General features: G+C 39.3%; 1 protein-coding gene across 5 annotated transcripts in view; it reads right to left on the bottom strand.

Annotated features, from left to right (window-relative positions):
- CFAP206 (cilia and flagella associated protein 206) overlaps positions 1-12,968 on the bottom strand; it is a 43,731-nt gene extending 30,763 nt beyond the window's left edge. Inside the window, exons 1-7 of one of the 5 annotated variants that reach the window (XM_047860395.1) lie at positions 12,663-12,968; positions 9,799-9,907; positions 9,107-9,190; positions 5,816-5,906; positions 4,193-4,381; positions 3,239-3,397; positions 1,757-1,965 (exon numbers count right to left, since the gene is read on the bottom strand). In XM_047860395.1, coding sequence (XP_047716351.1) covers positions 1,757-1,965; positions 3,239-3,397; positions 4,193-4,381; positions 5,816-5,906; positions 9,107-9,190; positions 9,799-9,906 — 840 coding nt within the window. In that variant the 5' untranslated portion in view covers position 9,907; positions 12,663-12,968. Of the gene's footprint in view, positions 1-1,756; positions 1,966-3,238; positions 3,398-4,192; positions 4,382-5,815; positions 5,907-9,106; positions 9,191-9,798; positions 9,912-12,249; positions 12,352-12,662 lie in introns of those variants that run through there. The other 4 variants (XM_047860399.1, XM_047860398.1, XM_047860394.1 and 1 more) reach the window with 4 other exon arrangements.
- Positions 12,969-15,733: the final 2,765 nt, after the last annotated feature.

Raw genomic sequence — 15,733 nt, 5'->3', positions numbered from 1 at the left:
GGCTGATAGCCACAAGTCAATGTTAGAGGAACATCCACCTAAAGAATAATTTGGTTTAGAGGCGCCTGGGTGACTCAGTCGAGCATTCAACTTCAGCTCAGGTCATGGTCCCATGGTTCATGGGTTCGAGCCCCTCATCAGGCTCTCTGCTGTAAGGAGCCTGCTTCAAATCTTCTATCCACCCCTCTCTCTGCCCCTTCCTCTCTTTCTCTCTCTCTCTCAAAAATAAACATTAAAAAATGATTCTAAACCATTAGAATAGCTGATTTACAATCCTCATCTCTGAAGGCAATTAGATAGTTGGCCAGTTGTGAGGACCACAACCTAGTTTCTTGCCATGAAGTCATGTCATCTGGATGTCTTTCTTTCTATTCCCTACAGTGAAGGTAAGGAGAGAAGATAGATCAAGTGCATCCAGAAGGAGTATCAAGTCATCAACATACGAATTAAAAACACATCCTGTTCTGTCCTTCAAGACACTGGTATTCACTCATATGAAAGACAGTTCACTGACCCTGAGTCTCACAGTTATTGGAAAGTAGACATTGTGTAAAGGTAAACAGTGACCAGTGCGATGAATGTGTTAATTAACTCAATGGAAGAAACACTTTCACAATGTATACATACATCAAATCATCACATTGTACATTTTTAATATCTTACAGTGTTGTCAATTATGTCTCAATAAAGCTAAAAACAAAAACAAACAAACAAACAAAAAACATCGACTGGTAGGAATACAGCTCACTGTCAAGATGCAGTTAACAAACTGTGTCCCCTAGAACCCTAGGGTGGAATAGGGATGTTCCTTGGTGAAAAGGTCCCTCAATCCTTTCACCTAGATACCTGTTTTATACTTTTAGGGTTCTGAGTAAAATTATATCTGAGTGTGCTCTACCACTTTTTAAAAAAAGTTTAAAATTACCACTTTACCGTATTTTCCAACTATGTGGGGTTACTGTCTGGCTTGTTCAATAGATCTAAAAATACTAGAAATAGGGATGCCTGGGTGGCTCAGTTAGGCATCCAACTTCAGCTCAGGTCATGATCTCATAGTTTGTGAGTTCGAGCCCTGCATCAGGCTTTCTGCTGTCAGCACAGAGCCTGCTTTGGATCCTCTGTCTGTCTGTCTGTCTGTCTCCCTCTGCCCCTCCCCTGCTCACTCATGTGTGTGTGTGTGTGTGTGTGTGTGTGTGTGTGTGTGTGCATGTGTGTATGTGTGCATGTGTGTGCGCGTGTGCGCATGCACATGTGTGCTCTCAAAAATAAACATGAAAAAATACTTTAAAAATAAAAATATTAGCAATAAAAATCTTTTCAACCAATTTTTGCAAGAACAATTACATAAAAATTATTTGGCCAACTGCCTGCCAAAATGTACATTAGATACTTGCTTTGCATGAAAACAATACAGTATTACTTACATACACACACACACACCTCTGCTTAACTACAGCATGCTAACAATCATTCCACTGAGCACCAGAGACAATCAACAACTACACAAATCAATTCCTATCAATATTTTTCATTAAAATAAAAATCCAGCTTCCCCATTTCTATTTTAGTTCTCAGCCCAACATATGCAATATAAACCGAGCAGTTATTAAGACTGTCTCCTGTATCAGTAACCTGATTCTACCTTTTGTTTAATATATATTAAACAATACATATAAATATTTTTAATATTTATGCCCATAATACATAAAGTAGTTGCATTCTATGGAAAAGGCCAGATCTTACGACATTAACTCACCAAAATGATCTGAAGGAAGGTCTCATATTGCCGCATATTATACAGTGCTTCTTTTAACATATATGGCTGAAGTTCCATACTCAAGAGTGGGTTCTTTGCTACTGTCTCAAGGATGGCTGTGTAGCGGTATGCCTGGTCCTGGGCAATCTGAAGTTGGGAATCGATGTGTTGAGTGGTGGCTGGGATTGCTTCCTGTAGAATAGCTGGCACTGTTTTTAAAAGTATATTGAGAGACATGAAAGAATCTACAAAGAAGAAGAAGCCTACGAAGTGGTCGCATTTTGAGCATTAAATTTAGTAGTTTTTTTTCTTAACCAAATTAATAATAAGAAGGTATATATTTCATATATTTCTCCCTACACCATGAAATAAAGAACTGGGCGGGGGGTGTGGGGGGGGGGTGAAATCTGTCCAAACAAAAGACATTGTAGAGCAGATCAGCTTTTGCCACTAAAATATAGAAGAATCTAAAGAATAGATGGGCTTTGGTATTATGTGCTACCGATCATGTACCTCTAGAAAAGGCGTATTTTGTTAAAAAAAAAAGAAAGGGTGGGGGGGAAGTATGTGACTTAAGAGACTCATCAGGATATTGGGGCACTGGGTGGCTTAGTCAGTTAAGCATATGACTTCAGCTCGTGGGTTCAAGCCCCACGTCATGTTCTGTGCTGACAAATCAGAGCCTAGAGCCTGCTTCAAATTCTGTGTCTCTCTTTCTCTCTGCCTCTCCCCCACTCACACTCTGTCTCTCTCTCTCTCAAAAATAAACAAACATTAAAAAAAAAAAAGGAAACTCATCAGGATACCGAAAAAAACAGAACAGTCTAGCAAAATAAGGAACTTTATAAAGAATGGGAACTTGACTTTCTAGAACAGTTTTTAAAACAGAAAAACTGACCCTGTTATACTAGATAAGTGATCTGGTAAAAAGATACTAACATCTTCTCAGTGGGCCTACATGTATACCAAATTCATAAGGAAGTTCCTTCTACTGAGTCCCTAATCAAGTATTTCATGAGTGCTTTCAAACTTACAGATGGTGAATGCATTAAGTATGTAACAGCACAGTAAATGCTCCTGGATTTGCAGATTTGCAAATATCCCCTCTTATACCTTTGCATTCTGTTAACTGCATCAGCCACTGTTTTCAGGGTGATTTTTATTTTTTTAATTGGTTATTTGACTTGGAATAAAGCACACAGAGCCCATTGAATTAAGGAGACTGGCCTCGAGGCAGGCTCCTCATTCCTTCTACTGATTCACTCTCCCCCACTAGCTTCGTGGTTTATAATACTACAAGTCTTGCCCCAGAAAAACTAAAAATTACCATCCATTATGAAAGTAGTTGTGCCTAAGGTAGAGTCAAAACTGCACACCTTACATCTAAGAATGCCAGCGGAGTACTGTACGTTATTTTCCTCACTGTGCAAGTTAGATTTTAAACCTGCATCACTTGTAGACTTAACCTAAGGATATACCTACAGTCATCAATGCCTTCTCCTCCTTTTCCACAGTCTCGGTTAAATAAACGAATCCCGGTAACAACCATGGTAAGTTCTTTCAGTTGGCGTTCTTTGTCCTTCTTAGAAAGTGTTAGAAACGTCCCAAGCTCAGCCTGAGGGAAAATACTCTGTAGGGCAGCTAAAACAAACCACAAAAAGGACAACAAAATGGTAGAATAAAGATATCAGATCCTAAACTATAGCGTTCTTTCAGCAGAAAGTTGAGAGGCCTGTCCTTACAGAGCTACTTATATGATTCTTTGCATTTCTGATACCTGGTTACAGAATATATAACAACATTTATCACATGTCAAAGCTGGGCTCCTGAAAATAATGCCATTGCCTTGTGTCCATTTTCAATAATTAAGCACCCATCAGTAATTTTTGACAATGGGCATTAAAACAAGCTTTTTAATTAGAATTCTGAATAGAAGAATCACTGCTTTAAAATAATTGTGGAAGAAAGCCAAAAAGGACTAGAAATCTTGTGTCTTCCTTACCTTAAATTATCAAAGTGGGCAAATACTTCCTGAGGCTAAAACAGCGTCCTTTTCCATCATCCATTTTAGGTGACAAATGCAACGCCTTTAATCAATATGAAATCTCCCTTTCCAACAGTCCCCATTACCTGATCAGCCTGGCACTGTTAATCACGCTGCCAGTGTTTCTCTCATGAGGAATGATGGATCCCTGGACATGTGCAGCTCCAAGAAAATTAACAATATGCACTTTCCAGAGGTGCTACTTGGGTTTTAGAGTTAATAGACACTGTAAAAGGAATCTGGCTAAGTTTTAACCTCTTATTTGTGCTGATTTTTTTTTCCAGATAAAAAGGGAAATTCAGTCTTCAATACTTTTAATTTAACAGCTTTTACGAGATATACAATGTTCATATCTTTTCACATATGGAATGGGAATCATACAGATTTTTTACCTGTTGCCTCTCTGACAACCTTGATATCTGTAGGGGATCCCAGCCCAGAACGTAGTAACACATAGCTGACAATCTTTCGGTAGAGGCTTTCCAATTCTTCTCTAGTGCATGCTCTGTTATCTGTAATTTCTCTGATAACAGAGCCTAATCTAGACTCCAGGATTCGGTGATGTTCTTCAAGAAATTCCTCTAAAATTGGCAAAGGACAATGTTCCACATATTTGACTTAGAATTCTCATCACAGAAGAAAGTAGGACAAGAGGAAAAAAATAGCTTGGGTATGGCAATTCTATTACACAAAAACAAGTGTTTTCTTAAGATGTAATAATCACAATAAAAAATAAACAGTGGTCAGTAAGTAACCTCAAGGCAAAAATCTAGTAGGAAAGATTATTACAGGGCTTTAAATGGCATGTTTTTTCAAAATACATAAGACTTTCAACAGACAACCCAACAGTAATATCTAAGAGGGCTAAAACCTCCTAATTAAGCAGGAAAAGCATAAGAGACAATTTATAATATATATATTATAAACACACATACTAGAAACATATATATACATACACACACACACACACACACACACACATATATTTACACTACATGTAAGCCCAGGTAGTGTACTATATGCAAGCATGTATAGTATAAATATACATATATGTAAATATTCCTGTTCGATTATTTTAGGTCTAGATAAATTTACTTTGAATAGCATTACTGATAATCTGATGTTGCATTGAGAATTATATCCCTCTCCCCTCTTCCTGTGATATGGTGAGGTCTAGGCCTAATTGTGGCAGAAACCACAATTCACGTAGGACAATTCTTGCAACTAACTCAGTAAGACATCCCATTTTACTATTACAAGGGCAAAAATTAACATACCAACCATGTACAGTATATATCTATACCCTTACCACAAAAACAACTGAGAACTTTATGAAATTTAAAAATCTAAATTACAATTTCATCAATTCCATTATCACTTTAAAATTTCATTATTATGAAGCAAAAAAGCAAGATATGTAATTTATATACGTAGCATAACTGCAAGTTCAATACACTTCACCAAATGGTTAATAATAATGGTATTGCAGTGGGGCAGAGGGAGTCTAGTCTATAGAGGAATTTATTTTCCTTTTTCTCTTGTTTCCAGTGTACCTTTGATGTATATATTAAACTACTTACATAAGGAAATAAGTTCTAAACTTCAATTTCCCATCATTCATTTCATTTTGGGATAGTTACCTAATTTAGGTAAGCACTATAAGATAATATAAAGCAAAAACAAAAAAATCAGCAAATTAGAAACTCTAACTTCAGTGGGCTGATTGTTTTAATTTCTAATTATAGTGTTAGCGATAAAATGGTTAAAGCACAATGGACTTGGAAACATAACTATCATAGGCATAATAATTAGACTTTACTTTTAACACTCACAAAGGCCATTAATGTTTTTCTCATTGAGCATATCCACCTTCATTACATTCTTCAAAGTTGGAAAATTTTTCAAAAGATAGACTAAAAAATTAAATTAATCACTGTCAACCAAATGAAGCCCTTATTACTTGAAATACAATATGAATCCTTTAAAAAGGGTATCAAAATAGGTAGATATGTTACCTCGACTTGTATAATTCATATCAAAGTAGACTTGCATCTTAATGGTGTCCAGGGATGGATTTTTACTATCCAATAGCCGAGATACACAAAGCTAGAAAAGAATATCCCATGTTTCTGGTTATATTTTCTGACATGTAAGTATTTCCTACAGGTATTTTCAAAAATTAAGAGAAACATCAAAGCAGTGGTTTCTGATATTTATCCACCAATAGCCCCTTTTATTATTTTGCTCTTTGAGGACTTCATGCTTCACAGTTTACCCCACCACAACGTTTAAGAAGTAATAAGTTATTTCCCTGAGATCAGCAATATCACCATATGCAGGTGGCTAATAGTCTAGTCAAAGGCGAGAAATCTGACCCTTTGGTTTGTCTATCCAGTCTGGATATGAGTAAATGCTCCACGAAGCTTAGGCTCCTGTCCAGAGCTCATCTAGAGCCCCTCATTACTATTTATTTGAGCCTCTTAAGCAACACTCCTTCTTTGCTGATTTTGGGGGTTACTTTTATTTTATAAAAGGCTGTTCCTCTCTCACAAAATCTCTTTGGCTCTAGTTTCTATTTCAAAATTTCCTCCCCTGGTCTGTTTTCTCCCATTTTCCTCCCACATAGATGGCCCATTCTACTTCTCTGCTTTGCCCCTTTAGATTAGATGATCAACCTGAATTCTTTCTCTCTTTCCTATCTCACCCCTTAGGCTTTATATATGCAGTCAGCAGACATAGCAGCGGCAACACCCTCCTTGCACCTTCCTGAGCACCAACCCTGCTTTCCTGGGAGGACGGAGACTGAATATAAGACCAAGGCCTGGGGACGCCTGGGTGGCGCAGTCGGTTAAGCGTCCGACTTCAGCCAGGTCACGATCTCGCAGTCTGTGAGTTCGAGCCCCACGTCAGGCTCTGGGCTGATGGCTCAGAGCCTGGAGCCTGCTTCCGATTCTGTGTCTCCCTCTCTCTCTGCCCCTCCCCCGTTCATGCTCTGTCTCTCTCTGTCCCAAAAATAAATAAAAACGTTGAAAAAAAAAATTAAAAAAAAAAGAGACCAAGGCCTGGACCCTGTGCTTTTATGGAGCCTGTGCACCTAGATCCCTCCAGGTGGAAAAGTACTGTTCTAAAAACAAACTTCCTTCACAAACACAAAAATTAACTCATCCACATGATTTTTATTTTTTTTTTTAATTTTTTTTTTCAACGTTTTTTATTTATTTTTGGGACAGAGAGAGACAGAGCATGAACGGGGGAGGGGCAGAGAGAGAGGGAGACACAGAATCGGAAACAGGCTCCAGGCTCTGAGCTGTCAGCACAGAGCCCGACGCGGGGTTCGAACTCACCGACCGCAAGATCGTGACCTGGCTGAAGTCGGACGCTTAACCGACTGCGCCACCCAGGCGCCCCTCATCCACATGATTTTTAATTGAGAAAAAAAGGAAACAATCTTTGTCCTCTGAAGCAAGATGTACATTGATAATTTATGTACCTGTCACATTAAAAGTAAATTGAGTTTGATTCTTTCTAAATTAGGTGAGTTAGAGGAAAAAAGAAAACTCTTCCTGAGCCCTGAAAAAGAGAAAAATTTATTTTCTGTCTCTCCTTGATTTTTCTCCAGATCTTTCCAATAAAATTTCTGACCGACCATCATGGCCATTTCCCCTATTGCTAAGAACAGGTTTCATACCACATTTAAAATCAGCACAGAGGGCTCCTGGGTTGTTCAGTCAGTTAAGTGACCTACTCTTGATCTTGGCTTAGGTCATGAGCTCACAGTTCGTGAGGTCAAGCCCCAAGTCAGAGTCTGCACTGACAGCGCTGAGCCTGCTTGGGATTCTCTGTCTCCCTCTCTGCCCCTCCTCCACTCACGTTCTCTGTCTCTCAAAATACAGACAGACAGACAGACAGACAATCATCACAGAAAGACCCAGCTCTAGGCTGCCCTGCGTAATCATGGCATCTCTACTGCAGAATCATCCTAACATATTCCCCAGCTCCAGGCTTCCAAAGCTCTTCCTGATCCCTCTGGAAGCTGCATATAGACCTGTGCTCCACTGTGTGAATTGCTGGCTATGAGAGACGATGGGTGATGGGGTGATGAAAATTTTCTCTGCCATTTGCTTGAGCCCAGGAAATATCCACACACCAGCCTGGGAAACCTTGTTTATAAAGTCCTTTGTGTGAAGGAGGGAATTAAAATTAAAATCATTAAGCCTGGGAGAAAAAAATTATGTTCAATTTTTAGGAAATACATTTAGGAATATTTAGAAAATAAATATGTAAGCACCTATATCCAGTGAGTCAAACTTAAAACACGTGAAAAAACTAATGATGTCTAAAATTTCTACCTTCTTTGGTTCCTAAAACTAGTTTTCAGGCAAATATACTTTATTTCTAACTATGAATTATTTGCTAGAGCTTCAATTTTTCCTTCAGAGTTGAAAAGCACAAATTACACTGAATCAATAATTATATGAATCTTAATTTAGTACTATGTAATTTTATACTGTATGACAAGTCAGTTAATAATATTCTCGATGTGGGGCGCCTGGGTAGCTCAGTCAGTTAAGCGTCCCAACTTTGGCTCAGGTCATGATCTCACAGTTTGTGGGTTCGAGCCCCTCGTCGGGCTCTGTGCTGACAGCTCAGAGCCTGGAGCCTGCTTTGGATTCTGTGTCTCCCTCTCCTTCTGCCCTGCTCGCACTCTGTCTCTCTGTCTCTCAAAAATAAATAAACACTAAAAGAACTTAAAAAATAATAATGTTTTCAATGTAACATTAGATTAATAACAAAAGGTCTCTAAAATACTGTGAAGATACCGCTGCCTGCCAATATCCATACCCGTCCTTCCTAATAGCCCCAATCTGGACTGGGACAAAGATTTGTTCTGTTGAAAAAAAGAAAAAGAAATCAATGTCCCAGGCTCACTTGCATTATCATTCTGGTCAATAAATGTAAGCACATGAGAAAAGTTCTGAGAAAGCTATTACTTTCTTAATAGAAAGTGACAGACCCAATTGGCACACACAGTTTGCCCTTTGCCCTCTTCCCTCACACCTACCTAGAGATGGAGTAGCTATCTTGTAACCATTGCATGAAAGCCTATACAGGATGGTGGCCCAGGAAGCCAGGAAAAACAACCTGTATATCTCTAGACTTTATGAGAAACAATACATCTCACACTTGTTTCTACCACTAGTTGGTAGGGTCTTATTTCATGAAGCACAGTACTAATGGCTAACACAAATATTGTATTCAGAATTGCAAATAAGTAATTTAAAATTTGAGAACTGTTGTATAACCACCTTAACAAGTTTCTGTACGTCACTTTTCATGAGGGTTCTATCCATGTTAAAGCCATTACTTGGGTCCAAGACAACAGCTTTCACCTGTGAATAGGAAAGAATCTATTAAATCATTTGATCTCATATAATTATGAAACTATTTTGTTTCCATTTTTTAAACAGCTGCCTCCTGATTACTCAGGGGTCGATTATTCAGCTGATTTTATTATCATCCAATTCATCAGCACCTTCATTACAGGTCAAAGAAAGGAAGCAATAAACATCAAATTTGAATATGGTGTTCAAAAAATTATATGGAGAAATAACTTGAAAGCAGTGAGTAGACTCTAGATAGGGAAACTATTTGAATATTTTATCACATTTTTATTGTGTATCATTAAAACAAAAGCAAGAACAAAGAGACCAAGGCAATGAGTAATTTTTACAAAGGTGAACAAAAATACACGTTAAAACTCTGACATATGACATAATTGATGTTTCCAAAACCAATCAAGATCTTCTAAATCAGTTTCTATATATCTAGAACTGACATGCTTCATTGAAAAACATTTTTTTGCTAACTTGTTCAATGGTCTCAATGTTTTCAACTGAATAACATTTAGGAAAGCTTCACAGAATTTTAAGAGAGAAATGGGTGCTACTTACGGCTATTTTTTAATAAAGCAGTAATTCAAAAAAATATTCATTCTTACCATAAAAGCTGCCAGAGTTTCAGAAACAGTCTCTCCATGGGCTGCACATTCTTGTCCTATTTCTCGAATGATATTCTTTATAACACTTTCTGCCTGAGTGGGAGGCATTCTAGCTAAATAAAACAATGTTTTTTTTTAAGAATTGTATTTGAAATGACTCTATTCAAAAACCCCACCCCCACCCCCAGCCAAGCTTACAGACAAAGTTCATAGGTGGCTGCACTTGGCCCTGACTCTTTGTTTTCCTAGGTCACAGGGCCCTCCCTACTATAGATCCCAACTATAAAACATATTCTTCTCTAGCCTGACCACAACCCTCATCTCAGACAAGCCCCAGACAGAGCCCCAGGAGAAACCTGCTGCCTCCTGCTCTACCTGGACAAGAATTGACCCCCTCCCCACCTCCCCACACCCACCATGGGTACAGGTGCAACCCTCTCACATCCTTAAAGAAGAAAAACAAACAAACAAAACCCTTAAAAGGCTTAGGCCAGGGGCGCCTGGGTGGCTCAGTAGGTTAAGCCTCTGATTCTTGGTTTCGGCTCAGGTCATGATCTCACAGTTTGTGAGTTCGAATCTTGTGTTGGGCTCCATGCTGGTGGTTTGGAGCCTGGTTGGGATTCTCTCTCTCCCCCTTCCCTCTCTCTCTGCCCTTACCCTGCTTGCTCTGTCTCTCAAAATAAATAAACAAACTTTAAAAAAAATTTTTTTTAAAAGGCCCAACCCAAAAGAAGTCCCGGCGACATTTCTCTGGATATCTGGCCCCTCTCCTCCCCTGGAGAGTAAATAAACTCTGTCCTGCCTCTTGCTCTACTCTTCGTGCAATTCTTTGCCACCCTAACAGTATTTATATACGATTTTTTCCTCTTTAGATTTCTTACTATATTTGTAAAGAGTCATACAATTATTTATCTCAACTTATTAGCATGCATTAGCATCTATAAAGATAAAAAACTTCTATATTTACAAAAATGAGGGATTTTGTTGATGACAGAAAGAGCAATCAGGACGTCAAATTGGGACTGAAATATTTCCAATTTTGTGAAAATGACATAAGTAGAGACATTTTTAAAATAGAGCAGGAGCAGCCATTTCAGGGGAACTGCCTCACACGTCCCCTTCTCTGAATCTTTGAACTAAGCCAAACTGCCAACATTCCAAGTCATCAAGAACAAGAAAATCCTGTTTGAAAAGCATGATGATAAATATGAACTTTTGACTAGTGACTACTTCACCTGACCAATGAATGAAGTATAAATCTAGCCCTGCCTGTCAGCACCAATGAGCTCTTTTTTAAAAACTTACCTAAACTTTTTTTTTCCATAAAAACCCTGAGGCCACCTCCTTTAATCAGTACACTATTTGGGTTTCTACCTAAATCTGTACACCCCTAACCCCAATCATTTTATCCCAAACAACTGCCTTATCCCTTGAACTGGTTTGTTTTTAGGTTGACAATTTAAATGATAGTCACCAAAAGCATATTTATATTTTTTTAATTGGATAACTAAACATTATTGGGGAGGTAGATATAATGAGAAACATCAGGCCTATGGGCAGATGGCAGATTACAGTTTGAAAGAGGAAACGCTTATGCCACCACATTCACTAAATGATCTTTAATAATTATATGAGACTCTTGGAAAACAATTCTTGCTTGGATCATCTAAATTCTCTTTCCTACACATCCAAGTTGGAGTTTGGACTTTTGATTAAAAACATAAAAGAAAAAAATCAAAATCTATTATGCGAAATATCAAACAACTTTTAAATGAACTCCTAGTATTAAGTATTAATTCCATTTACTACAAACCAGTAAAGGGTGGTAGGTTTTAATGATTATTGAGTTTTCCGATCTTCCTAAGCATCCATCAGTAACTGAGCACAGGATTTCTTTGCATGTAGAGAATAACAAAGACAATTAGGGTAGATAAAGCTAACTCTCAGCATTATTTGTGTTCAGATAAGGTAGCACTTGGCATTTTGTCCAGCAGAACCAGACTGCCTCGGATCCACGGTGACTTGTTCATTTTCTTTTCTTTTTTTTTTTTTATTTTGAAATTGCATTTCCTTGGTTATTTTTTTTTCAATATATGAAATTTATTGTCAAATTGGTTTCCATACAACACCCAGTGCTCATCCCAAAAGGTGCCCTCCTCAATACCCATCACCCACCCTCCCCTCCCTCCCACCCCCCATCAACCCTCAGTTTGTTCTCAGTTTTTAACAGTCTCTTATGCTTTGGCTCTCTCCCACTCTAACCTCTTTTTTTTTTTTTTTCTTTCCCCTCCTCCGTGGGTTTCTGTTGAGTTTCTCAAGGATCCACATGAGAGTGAAAACATATGGTATCTGTCTTTCTCTGTATGGCTTATTTCACTTAGCATCACACTCTCCAGTTCCATCCACGTTGCTACAAAGGGCCATATTTCGTTCTTTCTCATTGCCATGTACCTGAGACTCTGGACATTTGCTTCCCCTCTCTGTAAGTCGGCTTCCTCCTCTAAAAAATTTGATGAGACTACTACCCTCTCCCCAGAGTTGTCCCAAGACCTAAGTAAGTTCTATACACTTAGTGTTTAAAACAGCACGTGGCATAACGCAAGCGCTTAATACAACGTGTAACTAGTATTCAAAAAGTGTTAGTTGCGCGTGTGCGCGTGTCCGTCTTTGCGTGCGCCCATGTCTGTGCGCGTTCCCGAGTGCCGTGGGCCCCGCGCAGGGGGTCACTACTGACTCCCCTCAGTACCCTCCTCCTCCCCACTTGAAGCTCTATATCTCCCGACATCTGGCCTTTAGGGGTGCGAGTAGCACCCCGGAGAGACCCGAACCTCTGATGCCGGCTCAGAACGAGTTAGAGGTCTGACCTGCGGGCCTGGGCGACTCCGGCCGGAAGCAAGCTGTTTCCGCTCGGCCTGGGCGCAAGGAAAGGAGTTCTGACCGACAGTTAGGTCTCAACCGAGGCTGCACAGAGAGTCTCCAGCTTCAGGGGCTATACCCGCTGCCCGTGCTCCCTCCTCGCGCCTGAAGGGCGCAGAGCCCCGGGTGGGGTCACCGTGGCTTGGAGAGCCGGCGGCCAGTCTATACGATGGTTTCCCTCTTCCCCCGCTTTGCGGGACTTCAGGGTACTCCACGAGGGCCCGGTAACCACGCGGCCGGCAAGCTGCTGGGTACTCCCAGAGGTCCCGGTAACCATGGAGATGGAACGCTGGGCCAGCATGGGCGGGGCCGGCATGGGTGGGACCAACGTAGGGAGGCGTGGCTGGGCCCAAGCTGCAGATTTTCCCGGGAAGGATGGGCAAGAGATTTTAAAAACAGAAACAGAATATGGAAGGTCCTAAACCCGAGGTAGACTACAGGTTCACTACACCTCAGTGGTTAATTGTATCAAAACACAAGATTTCCTAAAAAAGAGTATTTACTTTTGTGAAAAATTAATAAAAGGAAACCGCACTAAAAGCGCAGTTGAGAGACTAGAAGGGGAGCCTGTAGGGGGAGCCTCTACCTCTTCACCATTAAATTATAGGAAGAATTGTCAGTTACACACTTCAACAAAAGAACCCTCAAAAGGAAAGAATCATCAATTACAGGCCCCAACAGAGAAAGATGTATATTGTAGCCTATAAGAAATTGACTACCCCTGCAACTCAGCCAGTGAGAAACCTTCATCCCCCTAAACTCTTGCTTTTCTCCAATGGACTTTTATTCAAAACAACCCCTCCCAACTTCCTCCTTCTCAATTAAATAATGTTCCTTTGCTTTGTTTGTTGTTTTTGCCTACCGCTCTTATCCCAAGTTGCAGTCATCTGTTATTCCTGAATAAACCTATTTTGCTAGTGAACTAACTGAAGCTTTATTTTTCTTAAAGTCAGCACAGAGCCAAATGCAGGACTCCAACTCACAGATGGTGAGATCATGACCTGAGCCCAAATCAAAAGTCCGTCACTTAACCAAGTCAGTGCCACCTTTAAAAGGGAGCCAGGGGAGGCAGGATCCAGTGTGGAGAGGATAAGAAAATGGAGGGGCTGTATTGTTGGAGTTTATAGAAAAGTACATGTTTTTTTTTTTTTAAATAAAAAGGATCACAGTTTGACTTCATGCCCTGTTTAAAGGAAGTCTGTAATAGGATGGTGTAAGATGTCAGAAGAGAAAACCACACATTCAAGGAAGCACATTATAAGGACACACCCACGACTAAAGTTGGGATAATGAGGTTTTATTCCTTAACAGTAATGTTCATTAGGCCTGCCTACTGACGTGGAAGTACAAAATGGGATTAAACCGATACTAGAAACCAGTATCAACAAAGTTTTATTTTTAAACAGGCTACTGACAATTTTTCTGAAACAGCAAAGACAGTTGACCCTTGAACATCTTTGGGTGCTCTGACACCCACCTCCTCCCTCAAAAATCGAAAGTTTTTGACTCTGCAAAAACTTAATTACTAATAGCCTACTGTTAACCAGAAACTTACCCATAACACAGTTGATTAACATGTATTTTGCATGTTGTATGTATTATATTACTGTGTCCTTACAATAAAGCTACAGGAAAAAATGTTACGGGGTGAAGTAGGTAAAGGGAATTAAGAGGTACAAACTTCCAGTTATAAAACAAGTAAGTCACAAGTATGCAGGTATGCAAAGCATAACCTAGGGAAAAAAATCAATAATACTGTAATAATGTTGTATGGTGACAAATCATGGCAGATGATAACTACACTTATCATGGTAAGTATTTCATGAGGTATTAAGTATTTATTCATTATGTTGTACACCTGAAACTAATGTTGCATGTCAACCATACTTTAAATTAATTAATTAATTAATTAAATTTTAAAAATTATTTTTAAAAATCTACTTTTCTTTATGATTGCAAACTATCTTTAAAGGCAATAAATGATGAGGGGCACCTGGGTGGTTCAGTCGGTTGAGTTTACAACTTCGGCTCAGGTCATGATCACATGGTTCATGGGTTCGAGCCCCATGTCAGGCTCTGCACTGAGAGCTTGGTGCCTGCTTAGGATTCTCTCTTTCCCTCTCTCTCTGCCCTTCCCTGCTGTGCTCTCTCTCTCAAAAATAAATAAATAAACATTTTTTTAAAGGTAACAAATGATGAGTGAAAGCATTAATTCTTTGTTTCCTATCTTTTTGTCTATCACATGAGTCAACCAGTAGACAAACAACAAGCCTTAGGATCAGATTTTCACAAATCAGGGGGAAATTGAAACTTTTACTGCAGATAACCGAGCATGGGGTCCTGCTCTTTCATGTATTATGGATGAATCAAAATTATAAAAACACAAAATGAAACAAATTAAACCCGTGAATTCTATTATCATGAAATTGAAACCTCTAAAAAAAAGTGAAGGCAGTAGTGGTTCTTTCTTAAAATTATTTTTCCTTTATAATCCTCATCAGGAAAACAAGATCCAAGCACAACAACCTTTGCTATTATAGGCTCTGTGGCCAAGATTCTCAAGTCTAAGTCTGGAGATGGGTAGCATTCCTTGGGAGTCCCCCGTGATGAACTCTGATATGCCCTACTTATCCATTTTGTGTATGTGGACAATATTACTGCGAGTGTCTTCCTGTCTTTACCCACCCACTCCCACACCCATTTCCCCAATCTTTAACTTATAACCAAGTCTTCATTAATGTCTGTCAAATCCATTCAGTTCTCTCCATTCCCACTTCTCTTGAATTAACTGAAGCAATTATCTTTTCTTGTCTGGATTACTGCAGCAGCCAGCTAACTGAGCTCCCTGACTTCGGTGTTATACCCTCCAAATCTTTGCCTATACTAAAATGATATTTTAAAAATATAAATCTTATTGTGTCATTCTCCTGCTTAAAATCTCATGAAGGCTTCTGAGTGGCTTTGGGGTGAAGTCCAACCTCCTAGGCATGGCATGTAAGGGCCTTCATGATGTGATCTC

This window comes from Prionailurus viverrinus, chromosome B2, assembly GCF_022837055.1.
Source record: "Prionailurus viverrinus isolate Anna chromosome B2, UM_Priviv_1.0, whole genome shotgun sequence".
NCBI classification, from domain to species: Eukaryota; Metazoa; Chordata; class Mammalia; order Carnivora; family Felidae; genus Prionailurus; species Prionailurus viverrinus.
Note: the sequence above shows the minus strand (reverse complement) of the source record. Positions and strands in the feature narration are given on the sequence as shown.